The sequence below is a fragment of the Mirounga leonina genome, unplaced genomic scaffold (assembly GCF_011800145.1).
Source record: "Mirounga leonina isolate KUSES-001 unplaced genomic scaffold, KU_Mleo_1.0 Mir_165, whole genome shotgun sequence".
Taxonomy (NCBI): Eukaryota; Metazoa; Chordata; class Mammalia; order Carnivora; family Phocidae; genus Mirounga; species Mirounga leonina.
Window position 1 is genome coordinate 79,949,623 of NW_023270415.1, and position 13,670 is coordinate 79,963,292.

Genomic DNA, 13,670 nt, shown 5'->3' on the forward strand with positions numbered 1-13,670 from the left:
AAGTCCGCTTTGTGTGTCATCTGCAGGAGGAAGTAGGGGCTGGAAAGGGAAGAGGGCCGTGACGGTCCCCCCGGGAGGGAAAGGCCGTGCTTGCGTCACCGAGGAGATGGAGCAGACCACGCCCAAACCCAGCCCTCCCGGGGTCGGAGTCCCCTTCCCGTGGGCCGGGGCTTTTGCAAAGGCTGGCCTTCTCGTCTTTCCTGTGTCGCTAAATTGTCATGACTCTCTCACCTATTTAAAAATAGCTCCACACTTAGATCGTCTTTCTCTTCATCAGGGAGGTGAAGAATCACCTAAATTACGAACACAGAGTGTTTAATAGTGAGGAGTTTCTCAAAACCAGGGCTCCGGGGGACCAGCAGTTTTATAGACAGGTGAGGAGCGAGTGGGGCTGGTGTGCGCGTGTGCGTATTCTGTCCTGCATACGTTTCTGTATTTGCAGCGTTGTTCAAAGTACATTTTTTCAGCATCTGTTAATATTTTAGGAAGTATTAACGTTTCCAGAAAGTTTGTTTCCACATGGTTCCTTTGGTCCCTTTGGCCCCCTGTTTTTTGATCCGCTTTTCAGAGTATAATTTACCTGTTATGAAATGCACCCATTTTCAGTGTAGCGGGCGATAAATTCTGACAGACGTGCGTGCCTGGGAGCCACCTCCTCGGTCCGGGTCAGGGCCTCTCCATCAGCCCGGATGGCTCCCGTGCCAGGCGCGGCCGCGGGGCCTTTCCGTCCGGTGCGGGAGGTGGCGGTGGCTCTGTCCACCTGCTCACAAGCCTGTGGGACGCTTCCGTTCTTGTCTGTTATGAGGAGTCATGTCTGGGGCTTCGTGCTGGCAGGTGGTGCAGCCGGCGCCGATCTTCTGGGTCCTTTAGGGCTGTTCTCATGCTTTTCGGGTGGCCTCTCTCGGTGGCGTCCTGTCCAGCTGATGGCCAGAGGGGTGTGTGAGCCGCGGCTCCCCTCATGGCTGAGGTCCACACAGCAGTCGTTCACGTCGGCCGGCCAGCAGCCTCTACCTCTCTCCGGGCACCACCCGTGCCCTCATGTCTGCTCCCTGACATTTGCTGGACAGACTCCATGCTCCCCCCGTTCATGGGCGCCCTGGCCGTCTGCCCCCTCTGTACGCACTCCCCGGGGCACAGAGCCTGGCCTGCGGGCCTGATGCTGCCCACAGGAGACCCTGCCACGAAAGGCACCACGGAGGAGCACAGGGAGAAGCCACAGGGACGCACGAGGGGCCAGAGCAAAGCCGGGAGCCCCATTCGCAGCCGGGTCACAGCTGTGACAGGCGCCTGGGCCGAGCTCCCTGCCATCGGCCTCCGTGCTCTGCTGGCTCGTGGAGAGTACTCCAGCGGTCCCCAGGAGCCAGGCTGCCACCTCCCATCCCGCTGCGTGTCCACTCCTGCCTTCATTCTTCTGCGGGTGTTTTGTACATGGGGTTTCCAGCACCTTCCTCGTGGGCCCTGCGCCCCTGCAGCCCTCCTGTCGCCAGGCGGGGCGGTGTCCCCTGGGCCTTGTCCCCTGCAGGCTGCTGGACCACAGCAGGGAGCAGGGTGGGGACAAGCACCGGCTGCTGGAGGGTCACCTTGTCCAGTGAGAGACCAGCAGCTGGGTCGTGGGAGCCACGGGTGCGTGCCAGACCGTGCACCTGCTGTGAGGAGGGGGCTGTGGTCCCTGGAGATCTGGAATCACAGGCCACAGGGCACCGTGGCTCTTGCCGTCTTGAGGGGAAGGTGGTTGAGCTTTTGAACGTTTGGTGGTTTTTCAGACACAGACTGGCCGGTCCTTCGTGGTGGCCTGGGGAGGATCTGGAGGCTAGCGTGGCAGGGTGGGGTCAGTGAAGACAGCTGCCGCTTGGGAACTTGTGTCCAAGCAGCTGGGGGTCGGGGAGAGGCCGCGGCCGGCGGGGAAGGGGCCGGGTAGCCGCTGCAGGCGCCCGGCGGCACAGCGAAGGCCAGGAGCGTGGCGGTAACTGGCCTTCCGTGGTCTGTTTCAGGTGTCGGATACCTACATGTTTCGCTCTTTCCTTAAAGCCCGGCTCAGCGGAAGGATGGACGCCTTTGCCCAGATGGACCTCCACCTGCAATCTGAAGAGGACAGGTGCTGTCTGCAATGGGGACCAGACTCTCGAGTAGCATGGGTTTATTTGGGTGGATGAATGACGCATCCGACCAGAAAATCTCACATTCAGAAACGTGCAACACGTTGGGCTCGTCCCCGCGCGTTTCTCTTGGGGGCAGGACATCGAGCGTAGCGTGTACGCCCTGCCATCCACTGCCGTCCGCCTTCCCTCTCCCGCCGCATCGCCACCGCCTCCCGTGCCGTTCCAGCTCTTCCCACACTGTTCCCGACAGACTTTGTTTATGTGTGTCCCTTCGGGGGTACGGTCTGTTCTCCAGCCTCTGGCTACACTGCGGAGACTCCGACACGGTGCTCCCGCTGTTTTCCACTGGCACGCGGGAATGGTGGGCACCGGGTGTCACGTGGGAGAAGAGGCTCAGGCGTTGAGACGTATTCTGCAGTCGTTCTTGCTGCTAAAAGGCGTTGCTTTTTCCTGACCCCAGATTTAACGGGATGCTGCCAAGTCCAAGAAGACCGACCATTGAGAAGATGGCCTCACGGAAATCCTCACCCCTGCACGTCGCGCACCGGAGGATGGTGGTCAGCATGCCCAACCTGCAGGACATCACCATTCCCGAGCTGCCGGCCCGGAACTCGTCGCTTCGCAAAGTGGACGCCTCGGAATGCAGCAGCAGCGGCGTAGGTAATAGACCGGCCCCTGTCCGGGCGCTGCCCCCGCCGCTGGGCTCCGACGCGGCAGGCCGCTGCCACAGCCGGGGTCTGCTCAGGGCAAGGGGGTGGGGGTTTGGCCTGGGTGTGTCTGCGTGTACATATAAAACACACGTTGGCGCCTCTCCGCGTCTGACGGGCACGACACTGTCAGGCCCCAGCAGGCGCCACGCTCGCTCTAGATCCTGGGGTACGAAGGGCCCGGTGTCCCAGCCCTCGTGGAGCTGCGCTCCTGGGAGGAGGCCAGACCAGAAGCAGATAAATACGAAGCGATGGGGTGTGCGGTGTCCCCGCACAAAGGAAGCGGCGTCAGGGGTGGTGACGGGGGCTCGGGTGTGGCAGCCACGTTTCAGCAGACACGGAGGGAATGGCGAGGCCAGGCCACCCCAGTGGCAGGTGGCAGGCGGAGGGACAGCAAGGGCCCGTGGGTGCTGTAACGGCAGCAGCTCCGTCGGGGAGGCAGGCCTGTGTGCACAGCTCCGAATGTCAGCCGGGCGTTTCCTTGGCGTGTAAAGTGCTCTAGAACACGTGTGCATGTGTGCAAGCCCTTGTCTCCTTTCTGCGTGAGCTGCAGCAAACGAGCCACGTGTGCCTCGGGTATTTACCCTCAGGGCCCCCTCCATGTGGTTCCATCCACAGCGGCCAGGAGGAACGGGTGAGGCCAGGCGCCGTGAGCCGGGGGCCCTGTGGCCACTGCCTCGGTGCCTCCTGACGACCGTGCAGAGCAGAGCGGCAGTCTGAGTGAGGGGCGCACCCAGCTGGCCTCAGGAGGGGCCGTGCGTCCAAGAGAAAAGTCCTCAATGACAGAGCACACGTTCTGGAGGCGCCTGCTGGGTCTGAGGCCCCTCACGGTGGCCCCCTGGCTGTGTGACCCTGGGCAGGTGATTCACCTCTCTGGGCCTGTAGTTCTTCTGTAAAACCCAGTGATGCTTTTCACCCCTGGCTGTGCTCACTCCGCTGTGGGAAGGCGCTCAGCCCTCTCTGCCGCCTGAACCTTCAGCTGGAGCCCCCCTTCCCCTCCCAGCCTCCTCCCTCTCCCCCAGGCTTCATGGCAAAGACGCCACCTCCGTGGGGTGCATGGCCTACCTACAGGACTGGCCTGGTCCTGGTCCCCTGGGGCCACCTGAGAGGCACTTCGGTGACATTTGTGGAAGGAATCAGTGTGAGACACCTGGATTAGGTTGGCTCTGGCATCTAGTAGCTGGGCACCTGGGACGCACGAAGCCTCAGTTTGCATGTCTGTACGACGGGGTTGATGGCCGTGGGCGTCTCACAGAGAGGGCGCATCTGGGCTTAGGTCATCAGGTTAACCCTCCCGGGAAGACTCACTACCAGGTGTTTCCATTTAGCGCTAGAGTCTTAGCAAATAAAATTATTCCGTATTCTCAGGGTGCCATGGAAGCAGAGTGGGGGGGCCCCCATTTAGCTCAGGGGCACGTGGAGCTTTCTGGAAGAGGCATAAAGGCTCTCGCTTGACGTTGCACCCAGGGCCCAGAAACGTTAACCCGGACGAGATGACGGGGACCCCGGTCTGTTTTTCGGGTCTGCTGACTGTGTGCATGTCTTCTCTCGGCTCTAGTTCTGAGTGTGACCCCGAAGCCGACGTACACGTTCAAGATCCCGGAGATCCACTTCCCCCTGGTGGGCCAGTGCGTGCAGGCCTACTACTCAGACTGCGTCGCCCTGCTGAGCAAGGCCATGAGCCTTCTGGCGCCCGACAGCTCCGTGCTCCTGGCGCGGTACTTCTACCTCCGCGGGGCCGTGCACTTGATGCACGGGCAGCTGCTGGACGCCCTCCTGGACTTCCAGAGTCTGTACAAAACAGACATCAGGATCTTCCCCGCTGATCTCGTTCGGAGGACGGTGGAGTCGCTGTCGGGCCCCCAGCGTGCCCAGGCCGAGCGGGTGCCCGAGCTGCGGCGGCTCATCAGCGAGGTGGTGGACAAGCCCGGAGAGGCCCCCAAGCCGGACGACCGCGTGAAGAACTTCGAGCTGCCCAAGAAGCACATGCAGCTGGACGATTTCGTGAAGAGGGTTCAGGAGTCGGGCATCGTGAAGGACACCAGCATCATACACCGCCTGTTTGCGGCGCTAACCGTAGGTGAGAGGCCGGCCGTGGCCCGGACGGCGGGCGTAACCACGTGGGGACGAGTCCGCGAACCGTGCCGCGAGCCCCCGTGGGGGGAGGCCCTGTCCGACGCGGGCAGTTACAGGACGGGGGGCTGAGGGGCCGCCCAGGGTCTAGGGGAGTGTGACCCGAGAGCCCGAAGCCGCGGCAGGCTGGCTCCTGTCCCGGGGCCCCCGCTCGCTGCGCCATCCCCCCGGTGGCGGGAACGCTTCACACGACCTGACGGCGCAGACAGAGTGCCGCCTTGTCCCGCATTTACTGCCACTGCCTGGCTCGTTTGGGAGCTTTGTGCCCCCGCCAAGGGCCACCGTCCCCAACCGGAGCCTGCCCCTCGACCGTGCGTTTACGTGTTTACTGGACGCGGTACGTAGGTGTGTGTGGTTTTAAATGGCCGTGCGTCCTGCCGCGTCAGGCTCGTCGCTGTCCTGCAGCTTTCCGTGCTGAAGCGCGTGCGCCTGGTTTCTCCAGCGGATCTTGCGACGCTGGGGTAGCGGGGGCCAGCATGGCGCACCTGGGCGTGGCCATCGGGTGGCGTCCGGGCGTCTTACTTTCCCAAATACTGACGTGGCGGGTTTCACGCACCTGCTGCCCTACGTGGTTGTGCACGGGTCTCCCTGGGACTCGAGCCAAGAGGCCCAGTCTGGACGCGGGTACTGCCATCCTGACGGCGAGCTGCCTCCTTGCCCTCAGTGGCTGCACGGCCCGGGACACACCCACGTCCCGCCACCGCCGCCGGGCAGCGCTGGGCATTGTCCGTCCCGGGTGCTGGGCCAGTGTGACGAGCGTCCGCTCGGAGCTGCTCTGGTGTCATCTGTCCGTTTCTACACCAGCATGTTCGCCTTTTCCTTAGGGCGTGTGGGAGCGCCTCGTGTCCTCTGCACAGGCTGTCCTTTGCCGAACGCAGGCCTCTCTCCCTGGTCTCGTCCGCGGCTCCGTGGGCGGGCTGGGCCACGCAACACTCTTTACGTAGATGCGTCCGGCTGCCCCCGCCAGGAGGAGGAGCCGATCGCCTGTTCGCTGGCCCCAGGCACTTGGCCTGACCAAGGTGCAGGCCAGCCCGGCCCTCGCTGGTCACCTCCCCGTGCGGTGCTCTGGAGATGCCACGGAGAAGCGACACCGTGTTGGCCCGGGCAGGGCGCAGTGGAGCGCATCTCGTCGGGCGCCCAGGAGGCACTCGTGGGGCAGACAGCTTGGGAGGATGAGCTGGGTTCGAGAGGAGACAGGTGCTTGCAGAGAGCCCTGGGGAGCAGTGCTGGGGCTGCCGGGAAGGGGGAGCACGGGCCCCCATGACTCGCGGGACCCTGCCCCTTCCCTTTACACCGGGGCCAGCCAGTCCAGCGGCGAGGCCTGAGATACGGTGGATTCAGCCACTGGTGGTATTGTTCTCGGGGAACAAGATGTCCAGGCTGTGCCTGGCTGGCCCTGGACGTCACCAGGCTCCCCGAGCGTGGCCGTGTTGTTTCACGGCCCGAGACGCCGATGGCCCCGGGCGGTGCTGTTCTCCCAGCAGGAAGAGGAGGGTCTATCCCCACTCCTGTGGCCAGAAGCGTGTCCCACAGCACGTAGCTGCCTGGGAAGCATGGTTTCATGGCTGGACGCGTGGACAGTGTCCAGCATTCCCAGACTTATGCTAGCAGGGACACGGAGGATGCCTGGGCCATCAGCGTGGGCCATCGACGGCCCGGTTGTCACTTTGGGTCCATTCACATTGCAAAATACATCCGTTAATGGTCCCGACTCTGGGATGTGTGAGCCGCTGTAGGGCGGCACCAGATGGATGTTTCGGCCTAATGGCCGTGTGTTAGAAAAGCTCTGTTAAGTCAAAGATGAATGTTACCACCTTGGAATGAACGGCTGTGGTCTAAGAACACACCTGAGATTTTATTTAGGAGATTCCTGTCACTGTTTTGTCATTGCACGTTTTTATAGACGTTTCAAAGTCCGATGTTGACACTGCAGGACCAGTAATTCCGAGGGGCCGCAAGGCAGGGAGGTGGATGCGTGCGCGAGCCTGGGATTCCAGAGCCGCCGCCTGCACCGCGGGTGATGGGGTACAGGAGGGAACGGCCGGCGTTTCTGGGTGGAACTGGGGACAGGTGAAGCGTACGTGACCTGTCTGCGTGGGCGCGTGCGGGAGCCGTGGTGGAGCGTGGCAGGCCCCGGTGTGGGCAGCGGGCCTGCAGGGAGCTCATGGATGTGCGCGGTGGCCACAGGCTTGCACCATCCAGTCCCATGGTGGCCCCGGAGGGTGTGGTGGCCAAGGCCTGCAGGGACGGCCCAATTGGGCCAGACTCTGGTGGCCATGATATCCAAGTCCCCAGGGGACTGTCCCCCTGACACCGTGTCATGGAGCCCGAGCAGGGACGCGGCTGCCCTGGAGCTTTCCCGCGTCTTTTGTCCTTCTCCAATCTGGCCTCCAGTGGGGTTGGCTGGGGAGGACATGGCTCCTGCTCTCCCAGCCGCCTCAGCAGGAAGGCAGAACCACACACACACAGCCGGGCCCGGCTCCACACTTAGCGTGCCAGCAACGGCTTTCCTCCCCGTGCCTCGGTTTCCCGATTTGTGAACAGCCTAACGGTGCCTGCCTCCTGAGGGGGTGGGAGGATTGAGTGGGACCCCGTGTCGTGGGGAGTGGTACGTGAGTGAAATGCGTGTGCAGCTTCAGGGAAGGGAGCACGTGAGCTGTTTTATCTGGGTCTTGCGTAGGATGCGTAGGAGTTTTCTGGTCCGAGCACCCTCGGCCAGTGTGTGCAGAGGCACCTGACATGGGCCTGTTTTGGGATATACTCGGTGTGACTGGAACGCGGGAGTGTGAAAGGGCCCAGGGGCCCAGTCCTGGAGGATTTGGGGCCTGGTGTAGAGGAGGAGCCCTGAAGTGTTTGAACGGGAGGGGGCGCCTACTTGTTTCTCAGGGCATTCCGGGCGCCGGCTGCAGCAGCTGGGAGGCCGTGTGGGCGTTTGTGCAGGATGGGAGGGGCCGCCGCGTGACCGAGGAATGCGGAGCAGAGGCGGAACCCAGCCACCGCAGCCACAGACACAGGGAAACGTGGGCGTCAGGATGGGCAGGACTTCTTGGCAGTCGGGTGGAGTGGGAGCGGGGTGGTCCCATTTCCGCTGTTCGGATGAGCAAGCGGGTCCGTTATACAGCTTGCTTGAAGTCCCACCGTTAACCAGGAAAGCGGGGCTTCAGACTTGGGTCTCTCTCTAACTCAGAGCCCGTGACTGTCGGGCATTTAGAAATGTTGCTGTATCAAGTTCATCTTGGTTACAAATAAGACTTATTTGCTCACGTAACCAAAGAATACTGAGATAGGGCTAGCTTCAGGCAAAGCTTGATCCAGGGCGCCTGGGTGGCTCAGTTGGTTAAGCGACTGCCTTCGGCTCAGGTCATGATCCCGGAGTCCCGGGATCGAGTCCCGCATCGGGCTCCCTGCTCAGCGGGGGGTCTGCTTCTCCCTCTGACCCTCTTCCCTCTCGTGCTCTCTGTCTCTCATTCTCTCTCTCAAATAAATAAAATCTTTAAAAAAAAAAAAAAAAAAAAAGCTTGATCCAGTGATGGAGGAGGGTCACCAAGGGTCTGGTCTCTTTAGCATTAGCTTCATCTGAGGGCTAGCTCCCCTCATGGCCCCACGATGCCTGCCGCCAGGTCTAGTGGCGACCCAGGGCTTTGCCACCGTAAAAAGAGTGTCCCGAGAGTTACCGTGGCTGCTGGCTCGGGTCACAGGGCAGCCCCGATCCCGTGGTTTGGGTGCCCATCCTGGGCAGACCGCTGGGGTGGGAGACGTGGGTGCTGGCGCCACCTGCTGGCCTGTGTGGACAGCGCACCGCGTCTTCTCCCGCGCAAGGGCTGTGTATGTGGCTCTAAGAAATCTCTTTTCTCTACAAAACCAAGGACACCAGAAACAGATTGACCCAGAAACATTCAAAGATTTCTACAACTGCTGGAAGGAGGCAGAAGCAGAGGCCCAGGAGGTCAGTCTGCCTTTGTCGGTGATGGAGCATCTGGATAAGAACGAGTGTGTTTATAAGCTGTCGAGCTCCGTCAAAACGAATCGCGGCGTGGGCAAGATCGCCATGACCCAGAAGCGCCTGTTCCTCCTGACGGAAGGGAGACCAGGCTACGTGGAGATTTCCACCTTCAGGAACATAGAGGTAAGAGCGCAGCCGCTGGATCGTGCTGTTTGCTAACTTGAGGTGCCCCTTCGAGTGTAAAGGGCTTGTCTTCCCCACTGAGGACACTCAGCTGTGGCTTCATCTCAAGCGTTATATTTATTTCGAGAGGCGTGTTGGATGTGTTAATCCAGCTCTGAATACTCCTGGAGACGGGAGAGGCAGGAAGGTACTGCAGCCGCGGTGAACGCTGGCCCGTGGGTCCCCCCCCGTCCTCTAGTCCCCCCCATACCTGCTTCCACAGACTGCCTCCCGGAATTCCAAAGAAAGAGAAGCATTTCCGGAGGCAGAGGAATGAACCCTGTTTGAACCCTGCGGACGAGCGCCTTTGTGCGGATGTGCTAACAGGTCATGCCCGTGGTCGGCCAGGAAGGCCCGTGAGTCCTCGGACACGGGCCTGGGTCCCCGACCCCCTGGGACCAGTGTCTGACGGCAGGGTCGCACAGAGGCCCCTCTCTCGGGCCGTCCCTCTCCTCCCGCCCATGGCCGGGCTCTGCCTGGGGCTCCCTGCACTGCACCCCGGCCAGCCCCCACTCTGCACCCTCGGTCCGGGGCCTGCCTTCACACTCAGGCACCGGCTGCTGAGCCACCTTCCCTCGCTGACCCCCGAGTTCCTTCCATGGGGCATCTCTCTGACCTGCTTCTTCTTTTTCTGCCTCCGCAGGAAGTGAGAAGTACCACTGTAGCATTTCTGCTTCTGAGAATACCCACTTTAAAAATTAAAATGGCATCCAAGAAAGAAGTGTTTGAAGCTAATCTGAAGACGGAGTGTGACCTGTGGCACCTGATGGTGAAGGAGATGTGGGCCGGGAAGAAGCTGGCTGACGACCACAAGGTCTGGGGGACGCGGGTGGCTGCTCATTCCAACTCACGGCTCATCTTGGGGGCTCGGGTGTGGTCCCGTGAGCACGAGTTGGGTTAGACGAGGTCCCTCCAGAGGCCCTGGAGATGCCGTGGTTTACATGGCCCAGTGCATGGCCAGTGGCATCTGGGGACACTGTGGAAGGACTGGGGCTGGCCTCTGAGGTCTGAGTTGGGTCTCCCGGGCACACCCTGCTCCAGGCGTCTCCTCTTCTACCTCCCAGGACTAGGATTCTGGCAGGGGGCACGTCCTCCGATAGACTTTACAGCCTAGGGATTTGTGTGCTTTCACTTGCTTTGGGCCACAGTAGCTTTGAGTACACGGAGTGAGGATTGCATGGGCGTGAAGGGCACCATGGACAGAGGCCCGGACGGGGCACCGGTGGGGCGAGAGGTCTGTACTGTCTAAATGGCAGATAAGGCCGGAAAGCCACAACCCAATGCGCAGAGCACGGATGGGGACTCACACACGGGGCAGGTCAGGAGCCGCAGAGGGGTGCACAGCCCACAGTCATCAGAGGGAAGGTGGGGGAGGCAGCCGCCGCCACAGGGGCGAACACTAGAAAGAACAGACTGTGCGTGGTGGGAGCACTGGCCTTCATGAGGGAGTCGCCAGGCCCTGGGGGGCCTAGATCATGGCTACGGAGGGAGTCTTTCTATCTGGAGAAGGGAGGGGGACCAGGTCCTTTCCAGGGCCCCAGTACTCCGTGACTTTCAGACCAGCCATCTGATTCATGCCTGCTGCTATATTTTGCACAACAGTACAAACTGGAGCCCGCGGGCCACGGACCGCCTCTGGCTGTTTTCGAGCCCGGCCACAGAGCCGAGTGGTTGCCACAGAGATCCCACGGCCCACGGAGCCCCGAGTATTATTAGCTGCCTGGCCCTTTGCAGAACACGTTTGCCAGCGTGTGTATAAATGAGCGGTGTTTGTCTTCACTAAGATGGACAAAAGTAGTCACATGACATCAGCTCCAAACGTAAACCGAGTTGCCTTGAAAAAACACGTCTCTTCAAAGGTGTGGTTTGCTGTAACGTCCCGAAGTCTCGCAGGCGCTTTACGGACTTGTTGAAATGAGCGCCTTTCTCCCGCAGGACCCTCAGTACGTCCAGCAGGCGCTGACGCACGTCTTGCTGATGGACGCCGTGGTCGGCACGCTGCAGTCGTCCGGTGCCGTCTACGCCGCTTCCAAGCTGTCTTACTTCGATAAGATGAAGAGCGAAAGTAAGCGCAGCACGCATTCGACAGCCGTGGTCCCGAACGTGGCTTCCGTACTTTTATCCGGTTGACATCACTTTTTTCCGAATCCCGAATTTCTCACTTTGTTCCTTTTACACTTTTACACGTTTATGTTTGAGTAGCACACGTCCTTCTGCTCGCCCGTTCCCGGGCGCTCTGTGCGTACCGACGCCCACGGAGGGACTTCCTGCTTGAGGTCTGAGTGACGTCCCACAAACGCTGGGTGTCGTTTGTCAGGATTCCCAGTTGCCAGCAGCAGATCTCCAGCAGCTGGTTACGTGGAATAGGGATTTGTGGACGGCTGTTGAGTGGCTCGTGGAGCCCCTGGCAAGGTCACCAGCGCTCAGCCGTGGGGAATGCGCCCACCAGAGAGCTGTGTGCATGGTCGGTGTGTCAAGTGGAGCCTGAGCGGAGGCCCCCGGGTGCACGGATCTTTTCTTCCCCTTGATGTGGTCGGTTTCCCCAGATAGGAATTCTCTGATCACCTGCATGTAGATCTGAATCTGGCTCTCACATTCTGGAAGCCATTCAGAGAGAGGTTGGCGGTGGGCTATTTTTATTTGGCAGGGGGTGGATTTTTCAAGTCTAGGAAACAGCAAATGGGTAAGAATAACTTTATACATCATTTTAGATACCTCTGTTTTATTTCAACTTTTAAATGATCTAAAGCCAACGGCTTTATGATTTGCTTTATAAAGGAGAGAATACAGAGGACTGCTTATTGCTACCATCACTCCGTGCCACGGCCGCCCGGTGCTAGGTCCACCAACAACATCAAGTTCATGAAACAGGCGAACCACGTAGGGGTGTTTTAAAGACCATCTGTGGTCCTGTTTGTATGCACTGTTTTTTAAATCACAGCTTTACTGAGATGGAATTTACACACCATACTCAGGGAGGGTCTACAATTCCATGGTTTTAGCGTATTCACGGACTTGTGCAGCATCAGCAGAGTGAACTTTATTTTTTTTAAAGATTTTATTTTTATTTATTTGACAGAGAGAGAGGGAGAGAACAGGAGCCAGGGGAGCGGCAGAGAGAGGGGGAGAAGCAGACTCCTCGTTGAGCGAGGAGCCCGACACGGGGCTTGATCCAGGAACCCTGTGATCATGACCTGAGCCGAAGGCAGACGCTTAACTGACTGAGCTACCCAGGTGCCCCAGCAGAGTGAACTTTAGAGCATCTTCATCGCCCCAGAAAGAGACCCTGTACACTTAGGAGCCACCCCCAGCCTCCAGGCAACCACTGATCCACTCTCTCTCTCTGGATTTGCCTGTTCTGGGCATTTCATATACACGGATCCTACAGCATGTGTCCTTCCTTCATTTAGCACAGTGCTTTCAGAGTCCGTCCCTGAAGCAGGTGTCCCGTGTCACTCCGTCCTGTGGCTGAATAATATTCCACCGTGCGGATGGACCACTGTGTTCATCCGTCGTCAGCTGACCGTTTGGGTTGTTTGCACCATTTGGTTGTTGCAAATAATGCTGCTGTGAACACTTCGTGGACAGGTTTTGTTTGGGGATGTTGTCATAGCTCCTGGGTGCATAGCTGGAGATTCTGGTTTTTAAAATGTTTTTCCAGATCTAGAAAAAACGAATCTTGGTTAAGTGTTCATTCGCTTTGGCACATGTTGCTCTTTCCCACGTCTGTCACTGACTATGAGGCCCCAGATGCCCCCTGGTCCCAGACCCCCCATGTGTCCCGGACCCCCCCGCCCCAGAGCCCCCTTTCCCAGACCCCCATGTGTCCCGGACACCCCCTCCCTGGAGCCCCCTTTCCCAGACCCCCCATGTGTCCTGGACCCCCTGCCCCAGAGCCCCCTTTCCTGGGAGCGGGCAGGATGCTCTGGTCACCACAGCACCAGCCGACTGGGAGGAGCTCTTGTCAACAGTCCTGGAAATAGACGTGGGTTGCTTGTTATTTTTTCATTAGGAACAAAATCCAGCACTACAGTTCAGCTGTTTATCTCAGTCCAAGCTCAGGCCTCCCCTTCGTCAAGAGTTTCTGCAAAAGCCTTCCGACTCCTTTATGAACAAGGCACACCGTCACCTTGGTGGTCGCCAACACCTGCCAGCTCACTCTTAATTGTCGTCCACCCTGTTCCATATGGTGAAGGCAGGTTGTCTAGGCTCGGTGTCCCTGACGCCTTGTCACCCACAAGAACTGCTCGCTGGTGAGCACAGCTTAATGAGGTAAAGGCAGTAAGCCCAGGCTTTGGTTAGTAGCCTGGAGTCCACTCATGATGGGAGGTCTAAAAATTAGTCTCTATGAAGTTCCGCACCCTATCCCGGCAGGAAGGCATTTGGGGATGCTGGAGACCCCTGTGATTGTGGGGGGCGCTACCGGCATCTCCTGGTGAGGCCGGGATGCTGCGGACTGTCCCGCGGTGCACAGGTCGGTCCCCAGAGCAGCCACACCTATGGCCTGAGATGTCCATGGCGCCCAGGCTGAGACTGCTCTCGGGCTAGTTGTCTTGGTTTTGTCTT

At 59.7% G+C, this 13,670-nt stretch overlaps 1 protein-coding gene across 7 annotated transcripts in view; it reads left to right on the forward strand.

Annotated features, from left to right (window-relative positions):
• Positions 1-13,670, forward strand: part of DENND3 (DENN domain containing 3) — a 53,958-nt gene that overhangs the window by 24,861 nt on the left and 15,427 nt on the right. For all 7 annotated transcript variants that reach the window (XM_035012012.1, XM_035012013.1, XM_035012014.1 and 4 more), the window contains 7 exons: positions 278-374; positions 1,992-2,095; positions 2,560-2,759; positions 4,365-4,886; positions 8,806-9,065; positions 9,748-9,918; positions 11,040-11,169. In XM_035012012.1, coding sequence (XP_034867903.1) covers positions 278-374; positions 1,992-2,095; positions 2,560-2,759; positions 4,365-4,886; positions 8,806-9,065; positions 9,748-9,918; positions 11,040-11,169 — 1,484 coding nt within the window. The remainder of the gene's footprint in view (positions 1-277; positions 375-1,991; positions 2,096-2,559; positions 2,760-4,364; positions 4,887-8,805; positions 9,066-9,747; positions 9,919-11,039; positions 11,170-13,670) is intronic.